The 24,255-nt window shown below is 35.6% G+C and overlaps 2 protein-coding genes and 1 pseudogene across 5 annotated transcripts; 2 read left to right on the top strand and 1 right to left on the bottom strand.

The window, feature by feature from the left end:
* Window positions 1-5,332: 5,332 nt before the first annotated feature.
* Window positions 5,333-5,476, top strand: LOC113354783 (annotated as a pseudogene).
* Window positions 5,477-10,775: 5,299 nt separating this feature from the next.
* LOC113353582 (protein DETOXIFICATION 51-like) lies at window positions 10,776-12,638 on the top strand. The gene has a single exon (XM_026597135.1). The coding sequence runs from the start codon at window positions 10,850-10,852 to the stop codon at window positions 12,503-12,505; it is 1,656 nt and encodes a 551-aa protein (XP_026452920.1). The 5' UTR covers window positions 10,776-10,849; the 3' UTR covers window positions 12,506-12,638.
* A 5,522-nt stretch (window positions 12,639-18,160) lies between these two features.
* Window positions 18,161-23,482, bottom strand: LOC113348111 (nuclear poly(A) polymerase 4-like). Of its 4 annotated transcripts, none has more exons than XM_026591818.1 (13): window positions 23,133-23,482; window positions 22,974-23,051; window positions 22,650-22,757; window positions 21,998-22,060; window positions 21,733-21,891; window positions 21,314-21,427; window positions 21,171-21,233; window positions 20,765-21,097; window positions 20,511-20,675; window positions 19,385-20,368; window positions 19,151-19,258; window positions 18,879-18,995; window positions 18,161-18,744 (listed from the first exon to the last, which is right to left on the bottom strand). In XM_026591818.1, exons 1-13 carry the CDS (start codon window positions 23,268-23,270, stop codon window positions 18,739-18,741), a joined length of 2,436 nt encoding a protein of 811 aa, XP_026447603.1. In that variant the 5' UTR covers window positions 23,271-23,482; the 3' UTR covers window positions 18,161-18,738. The 4 variants fall into 4 exon arrangements, with proteins under 4 accessions (XP_026447603.1, XP_026447604.1, XP_026447601.1 ...); XM_026591819.1 differs by having other exon boundaries at window positions 18,919-18,995; XM_026591816.1 differs by having other exon boundaries at window positions 19,151-20,368.
* Between the last annotated feature and the right edge of the window lie 773 nt (window positions 23,483-24,255).

Below are 24,255 nucleotides of genomic sequence, written 5' to 3'. Positions count from 1 at the left end.
CATAAATTTAGACCTTTCAATTTTAAACAAGCCAAATACTAGGTTAGTTAAATAGAATTTCCTTGTTTAGGCATTCGATTAGACTTGAATAACCGAAACCTCACTTTGATAAGACAAACTAAGATCATAATTAACTTAGTTTCTTATCCGGAATCAAATTGGACTAAACAACTCATCCCGTTCACAAATTATTTCATTAATCCATAAATAATTCATACAAACCAAAATAAATAAACTTGCATAATTATTCACCTCAACCAGAAGCAATTGAAAAAACATAAACATTAAAAGCAACGCAATTGCACCGTAATTTTGAAAGCCTAAACAATTGATACCATACAAAAGAAAGATAACAATAGTTTTTCTTAACCGGAACCAATTGAATCACACACACATCAATTGTACCGAAATTTTGTAAGCCTAAACGATTGATACCACACAATAAAGCAGGATAACAATAGTTTTTCTTAACAGGAACCAATTGAAACACACATCCACACACACATCATGGAATAAATATCAATTGAACCTAAATTTTGTTAAGAAAAAGAAATAAATATATATAATATAAACTCGGGCTTTTCTTAAACAGGAAAACAATTAACTAACAAGATTGTTACCTCAAATTTCGCATCCACTTCTCCAATATGATATCATCTTCGTCCAGGGAGAATTGATATCGAAATATCACCACGTTGTCATCCTTATTCATAAACAAAAGAATAACAACTCACCTCAACTTTTACCAGAGAAAGGTTGAAAAACCAGTTTTAACAATTGCAAGCAAGAGTTGAAAACCGTCGAAACACATATGCTTTTATGCTAAACCAAAACCGATTCAACATATTGTGACTTTTTCACATATTTTTTCTATTAGAACCTCTCATGATCCTTTGATAAAGCCTACCTACTAGGGCTAGAACTTAATCCCGCTAAATCAAAAAGTCACCCAAACCATAAGGGTTCACAATAAATGAGATCGAATATTAAGGTAGTAAAACCGAAATCAAACATCCCATAAACATACATACCAATAAGATAAAAGCAATTAAGCACAAGTTATGTAAACCGAAAACTATCACAAGAAAAATTACCAATCAAATAATTTTATTCATAATAGTTTTATTTATAATAGACCAATACAATTAAGAAATCACAAATTGATGTCTATTATACTAGATTAAGTAATACAACACATCACTTAATCTTTTAGAATACTTCTACTTATTTACCGAAGATTCTTCGGAGACTTGATTCTTGGATCTTCTCTTCTCTTTCAGGTGATTGAGTCTTTGCTTCAGAAGATTCAATTCCACAATCGACTTTAAGAGGTTTGATTCAAGCAGTTTTTCATTCACAACTACAGTTTCTAAAAGTTCACGAGTAACTTCAAAATTTCTCATAAGTGCGAACATAAGCTCACGAGAAATATGGCTCCTTTTATGTTCTTCTGAGAAGTAACACTTGAATTCAACAGGAAAGGTTTCAAGTTTTCGAAGTTGAGATTCAATATCGATAGTGTTCTCACCCATCTTTGACCGCAGAAGAATCGGTCCCAGAGATGGTTTATATAATGATTCAAACTTGATTTCTAAGACTGAAATACCTAATCGTGGTATCTTATTTACGAAAATATACTCTAGAAAACAACACAGGTTAATCCGAAGTAGTATGACCGAAAGGTCATGACGAACTTACCAAAGATTTTATCAGGGACTTCCCAAAGATAGAAAGTTACTCAAAGTATAAAAATACTTTAGAAAGTTACTCAAAGTATAATGATTCTTGTGCTCCTTTTTTTTTAAGAATTTCCCTTTTATTTGAACCAAGCATATCAATGGAAATTTTATAGGCCAACATCAGTCGTTGGTGTGAGCTAATGATAGCTCAGAATTTTCGGAACAAGATCCATCACTATATTTCTGAATATCTATCCTTTTTGGATTCTTCCAAGAATAAACTTCTTTCACTGTGTCACAGCAGGAGTAATCTGATTTAGAGTAATCATCTTGATGATCATAATTGTGACATGAAGTTTTTTGAGTCATGTGATAAACTTCCAAGAATAAACTACCCATCTTTCATCCTTTTCCGTCATGTTCCCCCTATTCATTTGCTTGTTTCTCTGATAACCTCTTCCAAAGACAATCGAGATTAAAATCAAACTTTGTCCACTTCTATATTATCAGAAAGACCATCCAACGAAGATTGATCCCCACTAAAAATAATACAAGAAATAAATCTCTAGATTTAGAAACAAAGAAAGCATTAGAGAAATTATCAGAAAAGAGAACTCAATCTCAGAGCGTGAATCCATTGACATTACCTTTATCGAAGAACAAAAACAAAATGCATTTCAATGAGTTATATGAAGGATTATTGATTCAAGTAATAACGGGTATTGAGGATTTTTGGGATACAAGAAGGGTTAGTGAAAGTTGGGGTTTCTAAAAAGATGGTCGTGGAAGCTTGATTCAAGGGTTGTTTCCTGATTTGGATGGGAATAATAGTCCGAGAGTTATTGCAACTACTGTGAAGGAAAGATAGGGTGTTGTCGCAGAAGTTTGGAAGGGGAACCAGCACATCTCTTCGTTTGACTTTATCTTCATAGTGGTGAACAAGCACATTAGATACCTCTTGATGTGTATGAACCAATCTACTATCATCATCTTCTTCCAGTTCAATAATCAGATTATGAGCTTTTCTAGTTTCAGTATTAATATAAATGGAACTCTGGAGTTATGTTTAAGTAATGGACAAAATTCATATCGCTGTTGATGTCAAAATTGTTCTTCACTCAATAATATATCCTATCCCTTATGCACTGTATGTGTTTGAAAAAATTTCCAAACATGGCTAGGATATAATGTAATTTAACTACTTCATGAGGGTACTTTTGTAATTTTATCAGACAGTCAAGCTAGTCGTGGTCAGTCAACGACCCTAACACATCAACTGCATCTTTTATAATCCGGACCTTAATTAGGTCAAAAACATACGACCCTTTTACAAAATATCTCTTAATAAATCTATTTTTGTATTAAGAATTAAAAAAAAGACATGTAGACCAAGAATTTAGGTACGAAATTAGATTTGAGACAGGACAAAATATTTATCAGAAATAAAATCATTTAATCAATTTAAACCAACGGTTCGGTTTGGTTAGAAGATTCACCAAGACCAGTCCAAGATCAGTGATGCTGCACTTACGCCTAAATATCCTGGGAAAAGACCGGGGAGAGATCCAAAGACCATTTGGGTAGCGATTCTAGCACTAGCACAGGGATGGTGTAAAATGGGTCCCACCTGATCTCTGCCTATTCTTTCACACGGTTTTTTGTGCGGTATTTTCCACGGTCAACTAATCATTTCCAGTCCAAGATCATATATTTGTTCTTTTCATTTCTGACTTTGTTGGATGAGTTTTACAAGGCATACAGCACTTTGGCTTCCATAGTGGCTTCTTTTTGGGTTTTTCGAGTGAAGGAATGAGATAGGGGTTAATGAATACTAACTCCTTCCATAGTGACCTCTTTTTGGGTCAATTAATTTACTTTGGACGAGTTAATACTCGTCACAGCCGTGCTCTAATCGTAATCGGATCGACTATCTATCTGATAAGTCGGATAAATTATGTAAATAATCGATGGATAATAGTGATATCCACAAAAGTTCATACTGCACTGCCCAACGAATGAAGTTGCTAAGATTTCTATACTATTTGCGCATTTAGTTGGCTTGTTTCATCAGGTGTCATGGTATACTAATCATTATAGTTTCACAAAATTAGTCAAAAAGACCAAAATCAATAATTTCTGGGTAAAAAAGACATTTAAATTTTGATACTGTTTAAATGGAAAAAAGTGTAAAAATAGCCAAGATGTAAATATTTTTTTCTATTTTTAATTTACATCAGGGTGCATCCAGTTTCATCCTTGCTATTTTTAAGTTTAAGTCAGAATGAATCCAGTTTCATCCTTGCTATTTTTTTGGTGTCCATTTCACCCATACTAATTTTTACTCGTCCATTTGAACCATGTTTTAAAAATATTTGGACAAATGACCAATTTTCCGTTATAGTTTCCACCTCAAAATATACATGAAATATGACATGCTTTATGCGTAGTTTGTCATGATTTTTTAACTTGAGGTCATATAAAATGATGTGTTTGTGTTGCATTTTGCTTGTGCTCATGCATTGTGATTTACCAAATGCATGTACTGATTTATGTTGTGTGGTGACGTGTCTTACTCAAGCATGTTGTGTTGTGTTATGTCATTGACGTATTGTGTTACTCAATCAAAGGGTTCGTCAACCAAGTTTGACTTGTTTTAGCTAATCAAAAGCAAGTAATCGGTATCATCCTCCAATCGACCATCGGTTACGTACAAAAGCTTTTATTGAACAAATTAGTTTTTCGCCCGTGCGATGCACGGGTCTGTTCCTTGTAATATTAGATTCATGTGTCAAAATAGATTTCAATAAAAAATAAAAGTTTTATTAAAAAGTTAAGAAAATATAATAAGCTTGTAACCCCAAAAAAAATAGCGTGTTTGAATACCAAGTGTCAGTAATAATCTACATCAATATCTTATATAAGTGGCTTACATAATCATAGCTTATAGTTTCAAATTATTTCCATAAAACCAATTTTCACTAAGATTTACATCAATATATTTCAGAATTGAAATTACAATTGTCTAAAAAACAAAATTATTCACCTAATATTTGTAGTAAAAATCGTACAAACGAAAACCATAACTTTTTTATCTAATATCCATCCGGAGAAAACTATTTCATTGGTTTATTTCACATTTGATGCACTGTGTCCTCTTTTACTTATTTTGTTCCATGATCATTATCTTAACCCGTGATTTTTTCATTTATTACGTGTAAATAAATGAAAATAACTGTATACGTACCAATGAAGTCAACAAATATATGGTGGATTACATTTAAAGAGACAACGTGTGCAGAAAAATATGAGGATTGAAATGTCAAAATAACGCAACCCATAATTAATGGAATTATGTGCCCGTGTAAATAATTGGTGAAATTTTGGGTGAGTATATGTGTACCCGTGAGTTGTAAGATGATCGGGTGTATTATGGGTGAAAATTTACCTAGAGATATTCAACATTTCATTGCGTAAGTTTCCGGGTGGTCATAAATGGTTTTGTGCATTTTAGGAGGATATACTTTTATGAGTTTTTATATTTTTTGATATTTCAATTTTAGTCAATTATAAGATCACCATGGGGAATTTTATTTTCCTCTAAATTTTACAATGATATTTTTTTTTCCGGTATGATATTTGTATTAGTTTTGAAATCCCCTTTTTCGACCTTTTAGCTAAGATCAAGTGTAGTATTTGTTCGTAGTATTTGTTCTTATCAGTTTAATATCTAATATGTGAGTCATCGGTTCACCCGTCGTCTTTGCATTGCACTACTGCAAAGGCTTGGGGCACCCCACCAATTTTTTTTTTCTTTTCTTTATGAATTCCAAATCTTTTTATATATTAACACAATTGCCTTTTTAGTAAAGTCCGCTATAGATTTGTTAATATCAGAAACTACTCTCCTTTATATGCTATATAGTTCCAATCTTTGTAGAAAACAAAGCAGTCTTTCGTTTTCATTTTAAAATGTAATTTAGTTATAAAGGTACCTTGGTATATCTTCCAACAAACTGTGAAGTACCACATCTGTTGACCATTTAGTACGTAATTGGAAATTTTGAAAACCAGTATGGTCAATTTTGATGACCTTGAACCACTGTGTTTCTGTTTCAGTACGTCGTACAGGTACATGATCGAGATCCTGCATACATGTTGGTTGGGGAGACCACATGAGTTCGTGGGATATTGATTTTGTCATAATAACCTCATGTCCACGATGGTTAATTCTTATAGGGACTCTTTTTGGTCTGGCATTGTCACAACTTGCATGTTTTTAATCCATCCCACCGTATAGCAACCACGTCTGAGAAAACATGAACTAAACAGTAGGTTAATTAAACCAACTCATCAAAGAGCAGCGGCTAGATGAGAAAATAGAACAAACCAATAAGGTTAATATTGGCAGTTCGATTAATTTAATTTGTTGAGTTCCAACAAAACAAAGTGAGTTTGTGTAATGGAATTTCCGCTAAATCTGATTCAATATGCCGAAGATCTGTATTCCATTTACCAAATATACTTAGAATTGCTTGCAGGTCTTAATTCACCTTCGCTCACCAAGTCCAAGTGGGCCAAATTTCTGGTTTTATTCTTGGGTCAGTATTACTAAATCAAATACAATCGATATTTCACGCTATGGAAAATTTTAAATTGTGCCCGAGGATAACAATATGGTGACAACAAATGAAAATCAGTATCACCGTTGAGTTGAAAACCAATCTACCAAATACATTAAACACCCTATGCAAGATATCTAACACGTTTGGAGCATACACAAACTTTATTAGATATAAAAATAAAGAAAAATCAATAAAACCATTGTCGTTGTTAAGGAGGTGTGTACTCTACCTCACTAACTATAGATCGATTTTTGAGCTAAGGCCATGGCACTTGGGTCGGATACTCCCCTTGAGTTAAAAATAAACTCACAAAATAATTAACTTGGTGACTGCCAGTGTCTTGAAAATTCTGGCTTCCCACCTATAAATTTTTAGGTGGTAGCGGTGAAACAATTTGCGGTTATAATGTTTTCAGGCAACAACTATTTGGATACTTGTGACATCGATCTCCAAAATCCCTTACTGGATGGTTTTATTTCTTTTATACACAATTTATATTGAATACAAATAACATAACCAAAAGCAAAATCAAAATGGTTACATTTTTCTCCTTTTCTCTAACTGAAACCCCAAAACACAAAAGTCAGTCGTGCATCTGTAAGAAAATCAAAAACGAATATAACAAAAACTTCAAACCCAAAAACAACTGATACTAATCGTCTGCATCACTAAACAAAAATGAAAAGATAAAAAAACATCGAAAAACGAACCGAAAGATTTCACTGTTTGATATCGGAACAATATTAGCAGCATGAATTTATACCTTGATGTTGCAAGATGAACCCGGTTACAACAACTCGAGGGTACCTGGGAAACAAAAACAAACAAAAAAAACAAACTGCCCTAAATTGCAAGAAGAGAAAAAACCCATTAAGAAGAAAAAAAGATCACAAAATCAAAAAAAACAATGTGGAAACAATGAAGTTTGGCCTTACGTTGGGTGCTTATATAGAGAGTCATCAAGCCTAGAGATTCCATTAAAAAAAAATTCTATTCTCGTGTGCCAACTAATTTCTTAAAAGAGCCAGACTCAGATTTGTAATTTCTAAAATTGTATAATTATTATTTTTCAAGAGATAATAAATAATAATTTTTAAATATAAAAAATTTTAATAAAGTAAAAATTAATTTAGGAAACAATATAAATTATTATCTTAAATGTTATGTAATATTTATAATTTTGGATATATCCACTATTTCTTTTTGGATATTCATATTAATCGTCACAATATCTTTGCCCAAAAATATCGAGCATATCAAAATTATAAATTATTTCCTAAGTCTTAGTTTAGGAAAAAAAAATCCTTCGTTTAAGAAATAACATCTTAATAATTAAAACTTTTGTAATTTTGGAAAACTATATTATTCTCATATCAGTGTAAGTAGTGGTCACAAATATTATATTACGTATCAAGACATAACAAAATTAGAAATTGGCTTTATTTAATTTATTATTTTATGTTACTTATTTTATTTTAATTATAGTATGAACAAATTAAAAATAATAATATGAAAAATGAGGTTTATTATTTTGTTATTGCTTGAATTTTTCGTAGATTGCTTTTGCATTAGCTTGCTTTAGATTCTTGCTTCAATTTTTTTCATCAGATTTTAACAATTCTGTAATTTTTTACTTTTGAACAGGATCACTGTAAAATTTATTTGCAAGTAACACAACATCGGATTCAAAGGTTAGTATCCACGACCAAATTGATCAATTTTACATTTTTTTTGAATTTCATCAGAAGTGTAATCTTCTTTTTTAATTTTAATTTTGAGAAGTGTAACTGGACATTAGACATTGGACAACGTCTTTTTTACATTTTTTTTGTTCATTAATCATGTGATTGATGCATGATTGATCTGTTTTTTTATTTTTACAATGAAATCGTGAATGTGTAGTTGATTTTTGATTCAATGTATTTTTGCCAACATTGTTATTTTAAACATAACTGATTTAGGAAATAAAAAAATCATTTTTTCATTAAAAAAGATCTTATGGAGCCATAAAATATTTTCCACGTTTTTTATTATGCCACGTCAAAAAAATTTCCTTCAAGAAAAATTGATGGGACAGAATTAACCAGAAGCTCTGATTAACCAAAATGCTTGAAAAAACTCTGTTATTATATAAAGAATATCGCATCTCCAAATCATCGTCCCTTTCGATTCTTTATTAAAGACAATTTCCATATCAACATGGGCAAGTGACCAATTTGGCAGCTTAAGCATGCTGTAAATTGTAACAAGATACGGACACAAATAATCTTTAGAGATATTTTCAAGAGTGCTCCTATTTGTTTCGACCTAATTTTACTTTTTACTTTTCCTTTCCATTTTTTTTCTCTAGATTTTGTGTGTGGGTGGAGGTGCGAGAGAGAATTTTGACGTGAGATCATGGTCTCCTTGTAAAGGGACTAAGCTAGCCAGGCTCATTTTCCTCCTATTGGCGACAGTACTAGCTAGACCTTTCTGGTCATCTTTCCTTTTCTGTTCGTCGGTATTGTTTATTGGCTCCGTATTCCGTTCATTACTAATAAAATAAAACATGCAATTTACAAATCAAAAGTGATGTTGAGCTGAAAAAAGAATATGGTCCTATTTGGTCCCCCTCAGAGCAACGAATGAAATATTTACACTCATTTTAAAACAGTTTTACCTAATGTTTGCAGGTAAATGTTTCCAAAGGAATAATTACACGCCTTAAACAGGTTTTTGCGGAGACAAATATGGGTCGGAAGACTCGAAACTGTTCGGGTTCAAGGATGCACGGACACGCCGGAACAGGTTTAATGCTCGTGATACAATATGGTTGCACTCATCAAACTCGTATGACTACAAACAATGCATCAGTACTGTACCGGACACCCAAGTTAAGGGACAAGAATATTGGTGTGTGAGTTTAACATGCATGCACTTAAGAAACTCAAACATCTGTAGTTGGAGCCATGCATGGTACACAACAAAAACTCACAAGTTTGATGTAATATCAAGCTTTCAGAAACTTTTCTGTTCCTTTTTTCATCTACTTTCGTTTTATTAGAAAGATTCCTTCATATATAGCATAGAATTTTCGGAAGGCCATGGAAATTTTTTGACAAAGAAAACCCATTTTCAGTAATAAGAACAAAATTAAGACAGGCAGACATTGGATGGACATGTTGCCAAGCTGGGCCAAACTATTCATATGTGCTCAATTATTTTGAATCAAAAACCTTATCTTATGTGTACATTTTGTTTGATTTCACCAAACAGTATGTTTGAGATTAATTGCTCTCTAAATTGCAGCATTTGCCCCAGAAAGTTTTTTACTCATGCGTTGCTCCAGCATTTTCTATCTAGCAATGGTACTTCGATTTTTTGTTGTCCATTTGTTATATGAAGAGCAATTGGTGCAAGCACGAACTGTTTGAGCCTTTTTTATCGAGCACCGGATTATTGATGTTACGTAGATTTTCCATTGTCCACTTGTTATGACAAGAGCAATTGGTGCGAGCACATTTAATAAAATGCAGTAGATACCGGAGCTTAATGAAAAAGAGTAAAGAGACGTGTACTTTTTTTCAAAAGTCTTTAAAAATGTTAATAAACGGGCTATGACCGAAAGTCAAAATATTTTGAAAATTAATGCCATCACTTTATTTACCTTTATTACTATAAAAACATAGTCAAATTTCTTCCCCATATCAAACCATTTCATTGATTTTACCCTAAATTTCCTTTCCTTCACTTGTTTAACTCCATTTATTAGTGTGTTTATATTAAGTAAGAGATACCAAAACAACACTAAATGTACAATATAAGTGTGCCAGAACCAGAAGTGTCCTAAAGCAGGAATTAAAAAAAAAAGAAAAAACAAATGAATCAAGCAATTAATTTTATTTAAAAAGCTTAAAGCTCAAAAATTATGTTTTAAATCTCAAAACAGATTACTCCATACAGAATATCAGAGTAGTAGTATGATTCAGAAATGCTTTATCCACCAAAGAAACTGCATCGTGTGAAGGGATGGTGAGGCTCACTTCTACCTCATCCCTATCACAATGCAAAGAACGATAAACTGTGTCCGCGCGATAACAAACGGTACATTTGTCGGTGGATAATTTTCTGTGTGTCTAGCAAGTCTGTAAAATTATAGGGTGGTGACAACAGCCATCCGTATTCGACCCTTAAGCCTCTAATTTGAAAACGACCGTAAATCTGTGACATTGATAGTCTAGTTCAAACCACGTTTCTAAATGCTTCAGCGGAAATTTTTTTGTCGGATTCTCCGTGGCACGATTACTCCTAGAAAGACCAAGTAACCATACCCATAAATTCCATTTTTTTCGTAAAAGTAAATTTTGTATGGAAAATAGGAGCTCTCTGATTTTCTGACATAAGTAATAAATTACAATTTTAGCCCCATCCATCAGACTCTAGTTCCATAAATTCTCCCCATCCCTCCTCAACTCACAAGTTAGAGACACACACAGAGAGAGAAAAAAACAGAGAGCTCTTGATGAGAATTCTCTGATCAAGAAAATCAAGAAAAAATCATCACAAAATATGTGTAATCCAAATCCAAAAAGCCACACAACAAATGAAAAACCATCACAAATACAAGAAACCCATTTATATCTAGCAATCTTATCAACACTAGAAGATACAACAAAATTCTCCTCCTCATCCCCACCAGAAAAAACCACTACCAGAATCGAACATCATCATCATCAAAATCATGATCATGATGATAATGATAATGATGATATCCAATTCTACACATACCCAAAAATCTCAGAAATCATACGAGAAACAAAATCTCTTCTAAATCTTTCATTCCCAATAATCTTAACAGCACTGATTCTATACTCACGATCAATCTTATCAATGTTCTTCTTGGGTCGTTTAGGTGATACTGAACTTGCAGCAGGATCATTAGCCATAGCTTTTGCAAACATCACTGGATATTCAGTAATTGCCGGTCTGTCACTAGGAATGGAACCATTATGTGCTCAAGCTTTCGGTGCTCAACGTCCAAAATTCCTTTCTTTAACTCTTCATCGAACTATAATTTTCCTTCTTCTTTCTTGTATACCGATATCTCTTTTATGGTTAAACATTACGAAAATCTTGCTCTTTTTACATCAGGATCCGAATATCACACGACTAGCACATACGTATTTGATGTTTTCACTACCAGACCTGCTAACAAACTCAATCATACATCCAATCCGCATTTACCTTCGTTCACAAAATATTACGCACCCATTGACATTAGCATCGACTTTTGGTGCGGTTCTACACGTACCCATCAATCTTGTTCTGGTTACTCATTTCCAATTTGGTGTTTCCGGTGTCGCCGTCGCGTCCGTGGCGTCGAATTTCTTCGTGTTGCTGTTTCTTGTTTCGTATGTATGGTTTTACGGTTTACATGAACCAACATGGTCAGCTCCGACACGGGAATGCTTAACGGATTGGAAACCATTGATACGGCTGGCCGTACCGAGCTGCGTGTCCGTTTGTTTGGAATGGTGGTGGTACGAGATTATGATTGTGTTGTGTGGTTTGTTGGTGAACCCTAAAGCGACAGTGGCATCAATGGGGATTTTGATACAAACAACTTCATTGATTTATGTGTTTCCGTCTTCCCTCGGGTTTGCCGTGTCGACTCGTGTCGGGAACGAACTTGGTGCGAATCGTCCGAATAAAGCTAGAGTTTCAGCTGGAGTGGCAGTAGTTTTGGCATTCCTGATGGGTTTATCAGCAATGACATTTGCAGTTAAGATGAGATACAAGTGGGCCCAGATTTTCACCCTTGATCATGAAATCCTGCGGCTGACATCAGCTGCTTTACCAATCTTGGGGTTATGTGAACTTGGAAATTGTCCACAAACAGTTGGTTGTGGGGTGGTGAGGGGCACTGCACGGCCGTCCACGGCGGCGAACGTTAACTTAAGTGCATTTTATCTTGTCGGAATGCCTATTGCCGTTGGGCTTGGGTTTGTTTTGGGTGTTGGTTTTTGCGGGCTTTGGTTGGGGCTATTGTCTGCTCAAATTTGTTGTGCCGGGCTTATGTTGTATGTTGTTGGTACTACTGATTGGGAAGTACAAGCTAGCAGATCTCAGATACTGATGCGTGCTGGTGGTTGTGGAGAATCGGATTTGGAAAAGTGCAAGGATCAATCTGAACCGTTGATGGTTTCTATCAAAGTTATTTCATGAAAAATTAAAAGAAAATTCTGTAGAGAGAGGGATTACATAATCGAAGGTTTTGGATTTTTTTTTTTTACTTTCCCCAATATTTTGTTGGGTTGTGTATTATTAAATTTTTTTTGGGTTGGAAAAAGATAAAAGTGAGATTACATTTTCCATAGTTCCTTGCTCTTTCCCTTTACAATATGTTTTTGATGTGGTGGAGTACTGTAATGACTAATGTTCATCGTACAGTTGAGACTAGTATTGAACATACAACCAGGCAACAGTTTAGGAGCAGTTGGAGATAATTTGTCTGGGTTATGAATGTTATAGATCACTGTTGTGTCTAAAATTCGAGTATTTTACAAAAGATCAAATAGCCATCCGACATCAATAATATTGAACTTATTATATCTTTATGTTTATCCGAATCGATTTTGTTGGTTAATCTAGGCTTCATTTATCTCTGAAATCTTAAACTGTACTCGATATACATGTTCTACTTCATGTAAGCAGCAAGTTTACCCGTGTATCTTCTATCGCAAATACCTTCTTGCTTAAGTCCTAGCAGGTACAGATATAAAAATGTTAGTCAGAAATGGCTGCATAACAACTATTTTTAAGCATGAAAGCACATGCGACATACCGAATTTGCAAGATGCTAATAGCCACCACTATTCTTGCAAATCATTTTTTGTAAGGATAGATATTTTATACAAATAGGGTGAGACTTGAGAGGTGGGTTCCCCTCAGATACTGTATTACCACTGCAAGTGAAAGACTAGGTTATAACGATAGAAATCTATTCTTTTTTGTGTCAAATCAATCCATATCATAATGCATTTCAAACGTGGAGGTGGGATTAAACACAGATAATGGCATTCTTTTGTTACAGATACTTAAAACCTACCCTTGTCGCTTTTATGAAGTAGAAAACTGCAGTAATACAGTCAGTGCACACGAGGATGGAAGAAGGAATCTCTCTTTATATCTATCCGACTATCTCTCTCTCGGATTCAGGTTGTTGTTGCAGAAGTGCGTCAGTTACCAGTTACTGTGTTTATTATAGCAAGCATTCAAATTCCAATCAATGTCTCCACCCACTTGTACATTATCCTGTTGGTCACACCCAAGATTCTGAAAACAGGTTGTATATATACCGTTGGATTTAATCGGCTTCGAGGATAACGAAGAATCGTTTTCACTGCGAAACAGAGTTTTTTCCATTGCACCAGGAGGAAGATGACTTTTCAGGATTGTGGGTTAATAAGTTGCAAGTTGTTTTCATTGTTAGGTTGTTAGGAGGTAATGTGGTGTGAAGGGATCATCTGGTGAATGAGTTATCTGCAAACTAAAATTAATTCATGATAAGGATGTTCTTATATTTTATATTTAGACAACTTTTAGTCACTGCCACCACCTTAAGCTTTATGGAGCACAGTCCATTTGGTTTAAAAATAGTCGACGTATGGTGGCTGTGGGGGGGGGTGGGGGGGGGGGGGGGGGGGGGGGGGGGGGGGGGGGGGGGGGGGGGGGGGCGGGTGGGGACCAAGGGGCTAGCTAGCTCCACCAAACTAGCTAGTTGCTTAGATTTTATACCTGTACTTGCTTATGGGTGCCGGTCGTCTCCCCATTTTATTGTCGGATCGTAATGGAGTCCAACTATTTGCTTACCAAAAAGAATAGAAAATAAAAAGAGAATATGTCTTAATTAAGTCACTTAATATATAACTCAAGAGTGGCTCCTTAATCCCACCATGTCATTAAAACAACAGCATTTGTTGTGTCATATATAGGGGCTGATAGAGATCACGTTGCGAATCACAGGCGTTCCGTGGCTTAAAACGGTTGCAAGGTCTGCTAAAAACCAAGTTTACAGACGTATGCTATGGGCCACCTTAATAACGGTCACATAATCATGTGGTGCGTACTTACACCCCCATGCGGAATTTGGAGATAGTGATGATTCCTTGAAGATTGTCCACACTATGAAAATTACCTCTCAAGTCATAACATAACACTTACAGTTACAGTTACAGATCTTACCTATATTCTTTTGGACAGAAAACTAGTAATTCTTTATAAACAGTACAGTGTGCTTGCGAGCTTAGGAATCTACTGCTGAAATCAAAATGGCAGAAAACAAAACAAAAATTATTATGTATTTTTATCGAATTCTTAACGTTCGTACATCGCCAAACAATCATCAACTGGTATATAACATTCTTATATTAGATCAAGTACACTCCAAATTCTTTTCTTAATTCTTAGTTGATTACAGCCTTTAGCTTAACAATTGATAGATTCCTAAGCTAAGTACGTAAGATACAATTTTAAATTTGTACTAAATATTTTAAGGATAGATGTAATCGTATTAAATATTTCTAAGGATAGTATTAATCGTGCTAAATGATCCCCCTAAACAGTTATTTAAGGAAAAAATAAAGAAGAAAGAACCAATGACGAATATGCCTAGAAGAAATCATGATGAACTCCTACTTCACTAGCTAACATTATTCTTAAACACCGGTCTGCACACGCCTGGCTTCGGCATATAAATTATTTGAACAACCCTAGTACTAATGATTATGTCAAGCTATAAATTTATCTACAACTCTACCATTATGTCAACATGTTGATCATGCCTATTCATCAGCCCGGAGCCGCTGAGCTTCAAACCATCAGCTGGGTTATACGTGACCAAATGCCCGATATCACTGAATCTTAACAAAAATTGCAGTGATGTTTTGGTTATGCAAATATAGATGTGCTTGTCTTGACCATTTTATCTGTTGTAAAGATGTCCGGCTGCGAGGAGGTATATGCATGCAGACAACGAGGTGTCGTACAATATCTTCTCACTGCTAACTAGCTAGGCTGCGGACATGAGTGTATAGCTTAAGCGAGATAAATAATAGATTAAGATGTAGCTCGCTAGCTATAGTGATTTGATGTCGATGAACCCACAAAGACCAGTCTCGTACGTCACCAACTAATGTTCATTTAATTAAGAGCTAGATCTAAACTAACTAGTTGATGGAAGAAAGAAAACAACTCTTGATAGTGTCGAAGGGGTTAGGTTATGTTCATAACTGGAGGCCGTTTCTTACTGATCATCATATAGCACACAAAAGCTACAGGAAGATAGAACTAGGCAAGACAACATCATTTCTGACCATCGTGCATCTTTTTTTTTTCTTTTCTTTTCTATCGGAAACCAACCATCATGCATCTCACATGGTTATATAATATTAACCCATGTTTAATACTAAATCACTGTTCTTATAAACTATGGGAGAAGAAGAAAAGAAATATACAAAAGATGGTCCCATAATTAACATTCTCGCCATTCCTTACATTATAAATTCTCATTCTCACTCTCTGTCTCTCATGTCATGTCTCTCATGTCATCTCTCTCTCTCTTTGTATGTACGTTTCTTTATCCTTATGAACTGTGATATGATACACGGCGAGCATTTTTTTTGTGAAATGATACGCGGCGAGCATTTTTTTTTGTTGGTTCTTTTACGCCTCTACGTAGACATCCTAACAATTTTTGAGCAAGTAATTTGTTTGAATAAAAATAAATCACTACTAAAAAAAATGTGAAAGGCACACCACGTTGCCGCTCGCAAGTGGCAGATTTTTCAAAAAAACCCATCAACGTGCAAAATTCATATATCTACAGAAGACCCATTTTCAGTATGGTATAGATGGGCCAATTGACAATCAGAGAAAATGAAGAAAAACAATGAGCAAAAACACTATAGAAGGGCCATGTCTGCCTAACAAGTAACAAGGAGAAGTCACAAAGACCACAGTACTTAAGAATAAGATGCATAGCGACATACTATTGTGAATCTATGATGAAGGGAGTGATTGATATTTCTTGATATTTTGCATGTGAGTAAACCAGAAATCTGTATCATTGGGTTTTGTTGGGTAGTGATCAATTTGGTTTTGTTTCCTAAACAAGAAACTGATTTTTTTCACAAACATGGCATCTGCATGGCAAATATGTATTTTCTATTTGTATCATCTGCCCATCATACTCACTGACTCACCTAATATATTGAGTTGACACTTGGGACCCAAAGAATGATGCCTTGCTATATCAAACAAAATTTTGCTCCCTAATATAACGAGCAAGTTGACATGTTCATGCATGTTTCTTTGCGTAGTGCATACTTATCAGCAACATACCAGCAGACAATTCCTAATCTTACTGTCAAAAAAATTGCAAACAAATCCTAGAGAGGGGTGACATGTTTCAATATTGGTATTATTATTATTGAGAAAGCTATGTTTTGAATCTTTTGACGTAACTTTGACGACCTATGTTCAATCTGAATAATTGAGAATGAATAATAAGAGTGCCGAGAATTATACACAAAATGTTGAAGTTCAATTCGGCTTGCACTTTACGTTTATGAGCAGCCCTGCAAGTAGTATATTTTACCTTCTTTTTTTTTCTTATGCGAAATTACAGTGTGACCAAGTGCGCGACATATTAATTTTGGTAACATTAACATTCAACCTAGTAGTCTTGTATCTGAGGTTCTATGCGGGCACCAATTTTGTAATATTACCATTTTACAAGTGTAAACCTACTAAGATGCATTGGCTGCTTCATTCCCTCGGTTGGCGTTGTATAATAGACAATTAGAGAGGGGCAAGTCTTAGCAAGATTTTGCGGTGAAATTGAACCCAGCTTTCAGATAACCTACAAGGGCAGCTTATGCGAGACAGTATGAAAGCTTTATTAAACCTTCAACGAGTTTGCAACTTATAGGAAACTGAAAAGGATGACTTCTCTGTCAAGTGCTTATATACAAGAAAAAAGTGGACCTTGAGCATGCTAACTCAGCTCACTCTACTAACTGGAGCAAGATCTGGAAACTTGGTGTTACCCCATCTGTAAGAAAATGGAAAGCTGCTCATGGCATTCTGCCAACTAGTGCCAGAGTTGCTAAAATCCTTAAACTACACTGACCCCATTTGTAAGTTATGCAATCGCAGTGGGGAGTCCCTTGCTCATATCTTCACGAAATGCCCTGGTACTAGGGAAGTCTGGGATTATTTGCATTTATCAGCTAACTTTGCTTTTGGAAACAATCTCTTTTAATGATTGCAGAATTATTGGATAAATTTTAGATATGATCCTACAACTACAAGAGGCTAGCTGTTGGTTTGCTGGCCCATCTGGAAGGGTAGGTGTGATCCACCTTTCAGATTGATGCAGGCAGCCAAGAATACTTCAGCTCACCTTTGTAATTACTCTAGAGTGAAAGATTTACTATACAATTTGTATTTTATCCCAACTAATGAGGATATATTGCTTGGTTAATGTATCCCCTAATCGAAACTTCTCTCATATCCAGAGGGAAGGCATTGGTGCGAGGGGATTCAGTCGGAGCCTTTGGAGTGGGATAAGGAATTCAACCGGACAATCGTCGACTTTTGAAGCAGAAAATATGGAGATGCTACATAGAAGTAAAAATAGGTTGCAAAATCCAATAGGAAGTTCAAGGAAGATTTGCCAGATGACTAGTTAATAAATTTTAGTCTAATTACGAGCCACTGTATGTGGTAGGGTTACAATCCCCTTTGTGTGGCATGGGACCAATATCGGTGCTTTTTTTAATTACCTTCAACTATGACAATGGTCAGAATAAAAAAACATTGGAGAGATTTACACTAAAAACTGGATTATAGCAAATCAAAAAAAAAATGTATCAGGACACCCACAAATCATCTGAGCAACTTCTCTCATACACACCATTTAGAGCTACTTGACTCTTACTAATTTCAAGATTGAAAATAAAAAAAGGAAAAAAAGAAAAAAAAGGACTGCGAGTAAGTAAGCACACCCGAAGAAACATTGTTACTTTCACTGAGATTTCGGAAGTACTCACATCTTTCAACAGTACTGAACATTTACTTCACAACTATGGCTGTACACAACACACAATAACCACCACCTCTGTGCACCACCTTGCCTTTTCAGCGAGCGATCCAATTGTTGAACAGCAACTGAAAAATGCATGCCCGAAAAACCAAAATGAAAGCCAGAATTTTTAATATTTACTTACCCATACAAACACTGCTGGCTTTCTAATCTTCTGCGCGCTTCAATTCTCTCTCATTGGTGAAAACCGAAGTACAGAATCGAACTAGTGAATGGCTAATCTGCGGCAGCTTCAGGTCTTCATGCTGTTGATTCTGCGGCAGCTTTAGTTCTTCATGCTGTTGACGTCAAACTAAACCTGCCAACCACAACAACAAAAAATCCATAAACCAGAAAGGCATCATTGTTAAAGATACACAAAAACTAAGAAAATGAACTTATAAGAGTAATACATTATCAAAATCAGAACAAATAGAAAATAAGAAAACGAACATCCTTGGTACAAGTTATTAGGGTTCCAAATAGTCCATGCCTTATCACCGGTTTCTGCACAGGTTCTGCACTACCGCCACCGCGAGCTTTTAGAACCATACCAAGCACGACATTTGGCTTCAAAATCCAAACATGAACAGGTAGATGAAAGACAAAGAAAAACAGCTCAAGGAAGTGAAGGAAGGGAAATTAAAATAAAAAGAAAGAAGTTAGAAACCCCAAACCAATAACAACAGGTATACATGAGAAACATGCAAGATATCCAAAAATACCTTCAATTCTTGCGCAAGGCCATCTTGTAATATCACCCCACTCTCATTTATGCACCCATCATCCTCCAAAAGTACTATCTCTGAATTTGATTCACCACAAACAAAACCCTGCACATAACAACCCTGTCTGTTGTCATTCTTCCTTTCATGCCTGAACCCAGAATTTTCACTGCTACAACTACTACTGCGGCTACTTGCTACACATGATTCCAAGCTTATATCACATGAACTGACCTCACTATTGACATTAGTACTGCTGCTGCTGCTACTGCTGCACGGCTCACCTCCAACTTTTTCCTCACTCAATTGCCTTGCCGCTTCCTCAGCATGTCCTAAACCTGCACCTCGAGCACCTTCACTTGAGCTAGCCGGACATGTTACTCCTGATGCGCAACTAATTCCTGGTGTCCCATTCATTCTCTCTTCATTAGGTTCGATAGATGTCATATCCTGTATCCTACCTTGTTGTACAGACTCCTCCGAAACTTTTTCGTTGTCCAAGTGACTCGAAGTACAACCAACATCAGCAATAATACCTACTGTACTTGTAGACGCATAATCCATTTTACCCTCCACAGAACAGACTTGATTAGTTCCACTAGTAGAGCAAATTATAGGTGAAACAGAGTCCTGCCTTTGCGGGCTAATAGAAGCATGTTTTTGTGGTCTCTCGCAGACATCGTGACCAACTTCAGCATCATTTTTCCTCTGGATCTGACATGTTCCACTGCCAGACCGACTTCCAGTTTCAGAAGATAAAGATTCTCGCCTTATGGGGCTAATAGAAGCACGTTTCTGTAGTCTCTCGTCACCTGGACTCCCTTCAACATCATTTTTCCTCTTGAGCCGCCTCTCTGATGGAGAACCATTCTTGCTACACTCCCTTGTTTTTTCAGACTCTTGATGATGACTTGAAACCCTAGATGAGGTACGAGATCGTTTGTACCCTTCTGGAAACACATATGAGGGAATCTGCTTTCTACGAACATGAGAAACATATATGTCCATTCCTGGTTTCCAAAACATGTACATGTTCACTGAATGCCTAAATTCCTCCACTGTTCCCCGGATATCAAATTGCTGTCCTTCCTGAACCTCCACACCTTGATTCCTCTGCAAACCCATGAAAAATGCACTATGCGAGCATTGTTTAGAAATGTCTGCATATTCATGAGGATATGGATGGCACTGCAACATACCAACAGTGTCTCTCTCTATCTGCAGCATAAAAAATAAAAATAAAAAATCAGTGAGTGGTGCAAAAACTGAACTTAAACGATAACCCACTTGCAATCCCAATTCTCTCTTCTTATTGGTTTACTAGTTTCCGCTGCTCAGGTAAGGGAAGCATTAACTTTACCTTGAGAGTTAATTGCCTCAACCTGGACTCTACCCAGCCTTTCCAAGAAAGTAAATCATCAGCATCTGCCGCAATGATGTCAATTTGCAGATAATTTTTGTACGTTTCAAAAAATAGGTAAGGCTCAAACAAAGCACTCCAATGTGCTTTATTCAGTTCTACCTCCTGGAAACAGAGAAGAAAAATATTTTAGTACGTGATAACTAGGCATCGCACGAATATGTAAGCTCATGAGTAATTAATTATGCTATTACCTCACAGATCTTGTTACCCTTCTCAAATTGCTCCATCATAACTCGAAGCGTACTTGTCGAAACATTATAGCTGGAGTTCATGCAAGGATATGCAGGGGTAATAATCGGCATATGATGTGTTCGATCTCTAGGATTCTTACGTGGATCCCATACAGGCAACAGAAGTTCATCATCCTCCTCTATTGCACACAACATAACAGGATTCGGCCAGCGCCACTGGGTATATACCCTGAAGAATCTGGAAACCAGCATACTAGGGACTGCATTAGGGTAAAGCTGACATACACGCGCAACCAGAAGAGCCCAATTTACTCCACCGAGAAATCCAGTCACCTGAACCACAACAAACTTAGAGTAAGTAAAATGCGCAGATGAACTGAAAATCATAACATAGAAGATCACTCACATTTGAATAGACACCACGTCTTTTGGCCCAAAACTTCAAACATCGGAGGGTCGTGCGAAAATGCTAGCAGACAAAAGCAAACAGTTGAGGACAGGTAAACAGATGAGGAAAACATGAAAGTCAAACAAAACCCATCTCATTACCTCCACATTCGGAACAAGTCGAAGAATTTGATCAGCAACCCTGCAACCATTAAGACTCCGAACAGTTTGCTCATCAACATTGTACAACACAGATAAATCAGAGATGTCCAAATCCTGTCCAGTTGAACTTCTATCAGTTACAAACATAAATTACATATATCCACAGTATCCGGTTAACAATAATTATTTACTGGCACCATGTTGGAATACTGTGTTAGTCAATGGTATTGACCATAACCAAACAAGCGCTTTACTTTCACAGACACTTACTTCAGGAACAACCAGAAGGGAGACATAAATTACATATATCCACAGTATCCGGTTAACAATAATTATTTACTGGCACCATGTTGGAATACTGTGTTAGTCAATGGTATTGGCCATAACCAAACAAGCGCTTTACTTTCACAGACACTTACTTCAGGAACAACCAGAAGGGAGACACTTGCATAAAGAAGATCAATTGAGATCCCAGAATATTTGAATTTCATCACGGGAACATGTGCATCCGGAACTGGCTGCAGTTCAGTAACTTCTTCCATATGAGACAGGATATCATGCAATATAATAAAGAAATCCTGCAAAGGAAGAGAGTAAACACAAAGATTTAGTTTGATTGGATCAACCACATAATATCATGCCCGCAATATGCAAAACAACATAATAGGCATTTTGATAGTTTACCTCGCGATTTACATAGGATGGCCCAACACACAAGGTGTCTATGTCTGCTCCAGGGCCATGCACCTGCCAAGAAATAAGGTAAGTTGAAGATGATCTTAAACATGAAAATAAGAGAATGACTTTAATCCAAATCACAATCACATCCAATATAGCTTTCAGCAGCTCGAAGTGTTCGATGAAGCACGAAATGGATTTATGTGCCGATTTGCATAAAAAAGAGCAAACAGAAGCTAAGTCCAAGCTCTACAGCTTAAGTTTGAAAAGGTAGGCCCAAAATAAGTCGCTAGAACAATTATATGACGAAAGGACAACTACAGAGGACGCCCAAGTAATCAACTAATTTTGGGAGTGTTCTGTAGGAAATCATAGGACGCTCACGTAGTAGCAGTAACTTCGAAGTTTCTACTACATGTAGACCCACTAAAAACCAAGGTGTCCTAAAAAAATCCTTCACAAATGACACCAAGGGGTATCACGATACGACTCACTTATTCATAAAGAAAAAAACTTCTTCGTAAGCCTAGAATGATATCATATAAACCTTCCTCGAGCTTCAATATCAAATTCTGTACGTTCTACACTCAATCTCAATCATAAAGCAGAACTGAAATATAAAATTAGAACATAATATTACTTTTAGAGCAAATCTTACCCCCAAACGATATGATCCAAAAGTAAATAGAACAGCATTTGCATCTTCTACCATCTGGTCTGTATACCCTTTCTGACGAGTAAGTTGTTTAACCCATGCTTTCACAACCTAATACATAACAGCACCAATATTTATAAACACATGACTAAATTAAAGCAAAAACAAAAAAGTGTTTACAGCAAATTAAAACCCCAAATCAAACAACAGTAAAATATCTAAATAACCAAAATTCTATACAGCATTCATGGTTCCGCTAGACACACTTAAGCACAAACAGTATTACAAAATCCCACGAATCAAATTGAAGTCTGACTCAATTTGTACCTGATTGATCTGACTCAAAATCTCTTCTCTTTGAGCAGCTTCTTCTTTACTTTCGTATAATCCAGAATCCACCAAAAACTTCACAGATACAATCAAAAAACAAAATCAGAAACACAACAAACAAAACAAAACAAATCCGAAATTTCCACAAACTCATACCTTCTCCAATTCTAAGCTTCTCTGCAAATCAGATTCAGTTGGACCAGCAATTGAAATTGGATTTGTAACACCAAGCTTCTTCTTCACCATTGATACAGACGGTGATGAACCGCCACTCTCAACCTCCAATACCCCCATTTCACGAACCCTAAAATATTTTTTTTAATTTTTTTTAATCTTCACACAAACACACACGCAAAATAAATTTATGAATCGATGAAATCAAAATTGAAAACCCTAAATAATTTAACAAGATTGGGCGAAATTGGAATAGAGAAATCGAAACCCTAAGAGAGAGAGAAGAAGGAGGCTCTTCTGATTTCTGATCGGATCGAAGAAAGAAAAAAAAAAACTAAATAAAAAAGTGCTTTTTTGGGGGATTTTTATTAAAAAACTGATAATTATTTATATGAATTGTTAAAAATCCGATACGTGTTATGACGCGTTAGAGACCGTAGGATTGGATTGATTAGTTTGATGTGGAAGGTTTAGAGTGGTTGTACATATTGAAATTGGTAGAATTGGGTGCGCTGAATCATTAATTAAACGTTTTCTTCCCTATTGGAAGTCCTATTGAGATTTATGGGATAGGACGCGGTTTATGGAAACCTCCTAGATGAAGCTGATGAACTCAAAAAGGGAGTTAGGAGAATGATCTAGAAAAGGATAAAGTTAGATTGTCAGTGAGTAATAATGGAAATTTCACTGTTAAATTCTTTTGTGCTAAGTTTTATATGCTAACAGTTTCAATATTTGGTGTGTCTTTTTTTTTTTTGAAAAAATCTTATGGGGAGAAAATTGTTTTGCTTAATTGATAACCTTCTTTATGGATTGAGAAAGATTGTGAAAGAACGTCAGCTTATACGCAGGTAAAGAAATCTATAATGCCTTATCATAAATAACAATGTGTTATTGAAATTTTGAACCTGTGTTGAACTATTATTACTTAATGTTCAAGTATTTTCTTGATACTTAATGTGAGATCCTTAACTGAAATATTCCAAAATATCTTTTGATATTCATAATTTATATGTCTTTAATTTCCACTAATTAAAGCATATCTCTGGATACTATATTAGTAAAGTATATTTTTATACTCACTATTAATCCACCAGAGATTTCG

The sequence above is a fragment of the Papaver somniferum genome, chromosome 2, assembly GCF_003573695.1.
Source record: "Papaver somniferum cultivar HN1 chromosome 2, ASM357369v1, whole genome shotgun sequence".
In the NCBI taxonomy this organism is placed as follows: Eukaryota; Viridiplantae; Streptophyta; class Magnoliopsida; order Ranunculales; family Papaveraceae; genus Papaver; species Papaver somniferum.
This window is presented reverse-complemented; position numbering and strand designations above follow the sequence as displayed.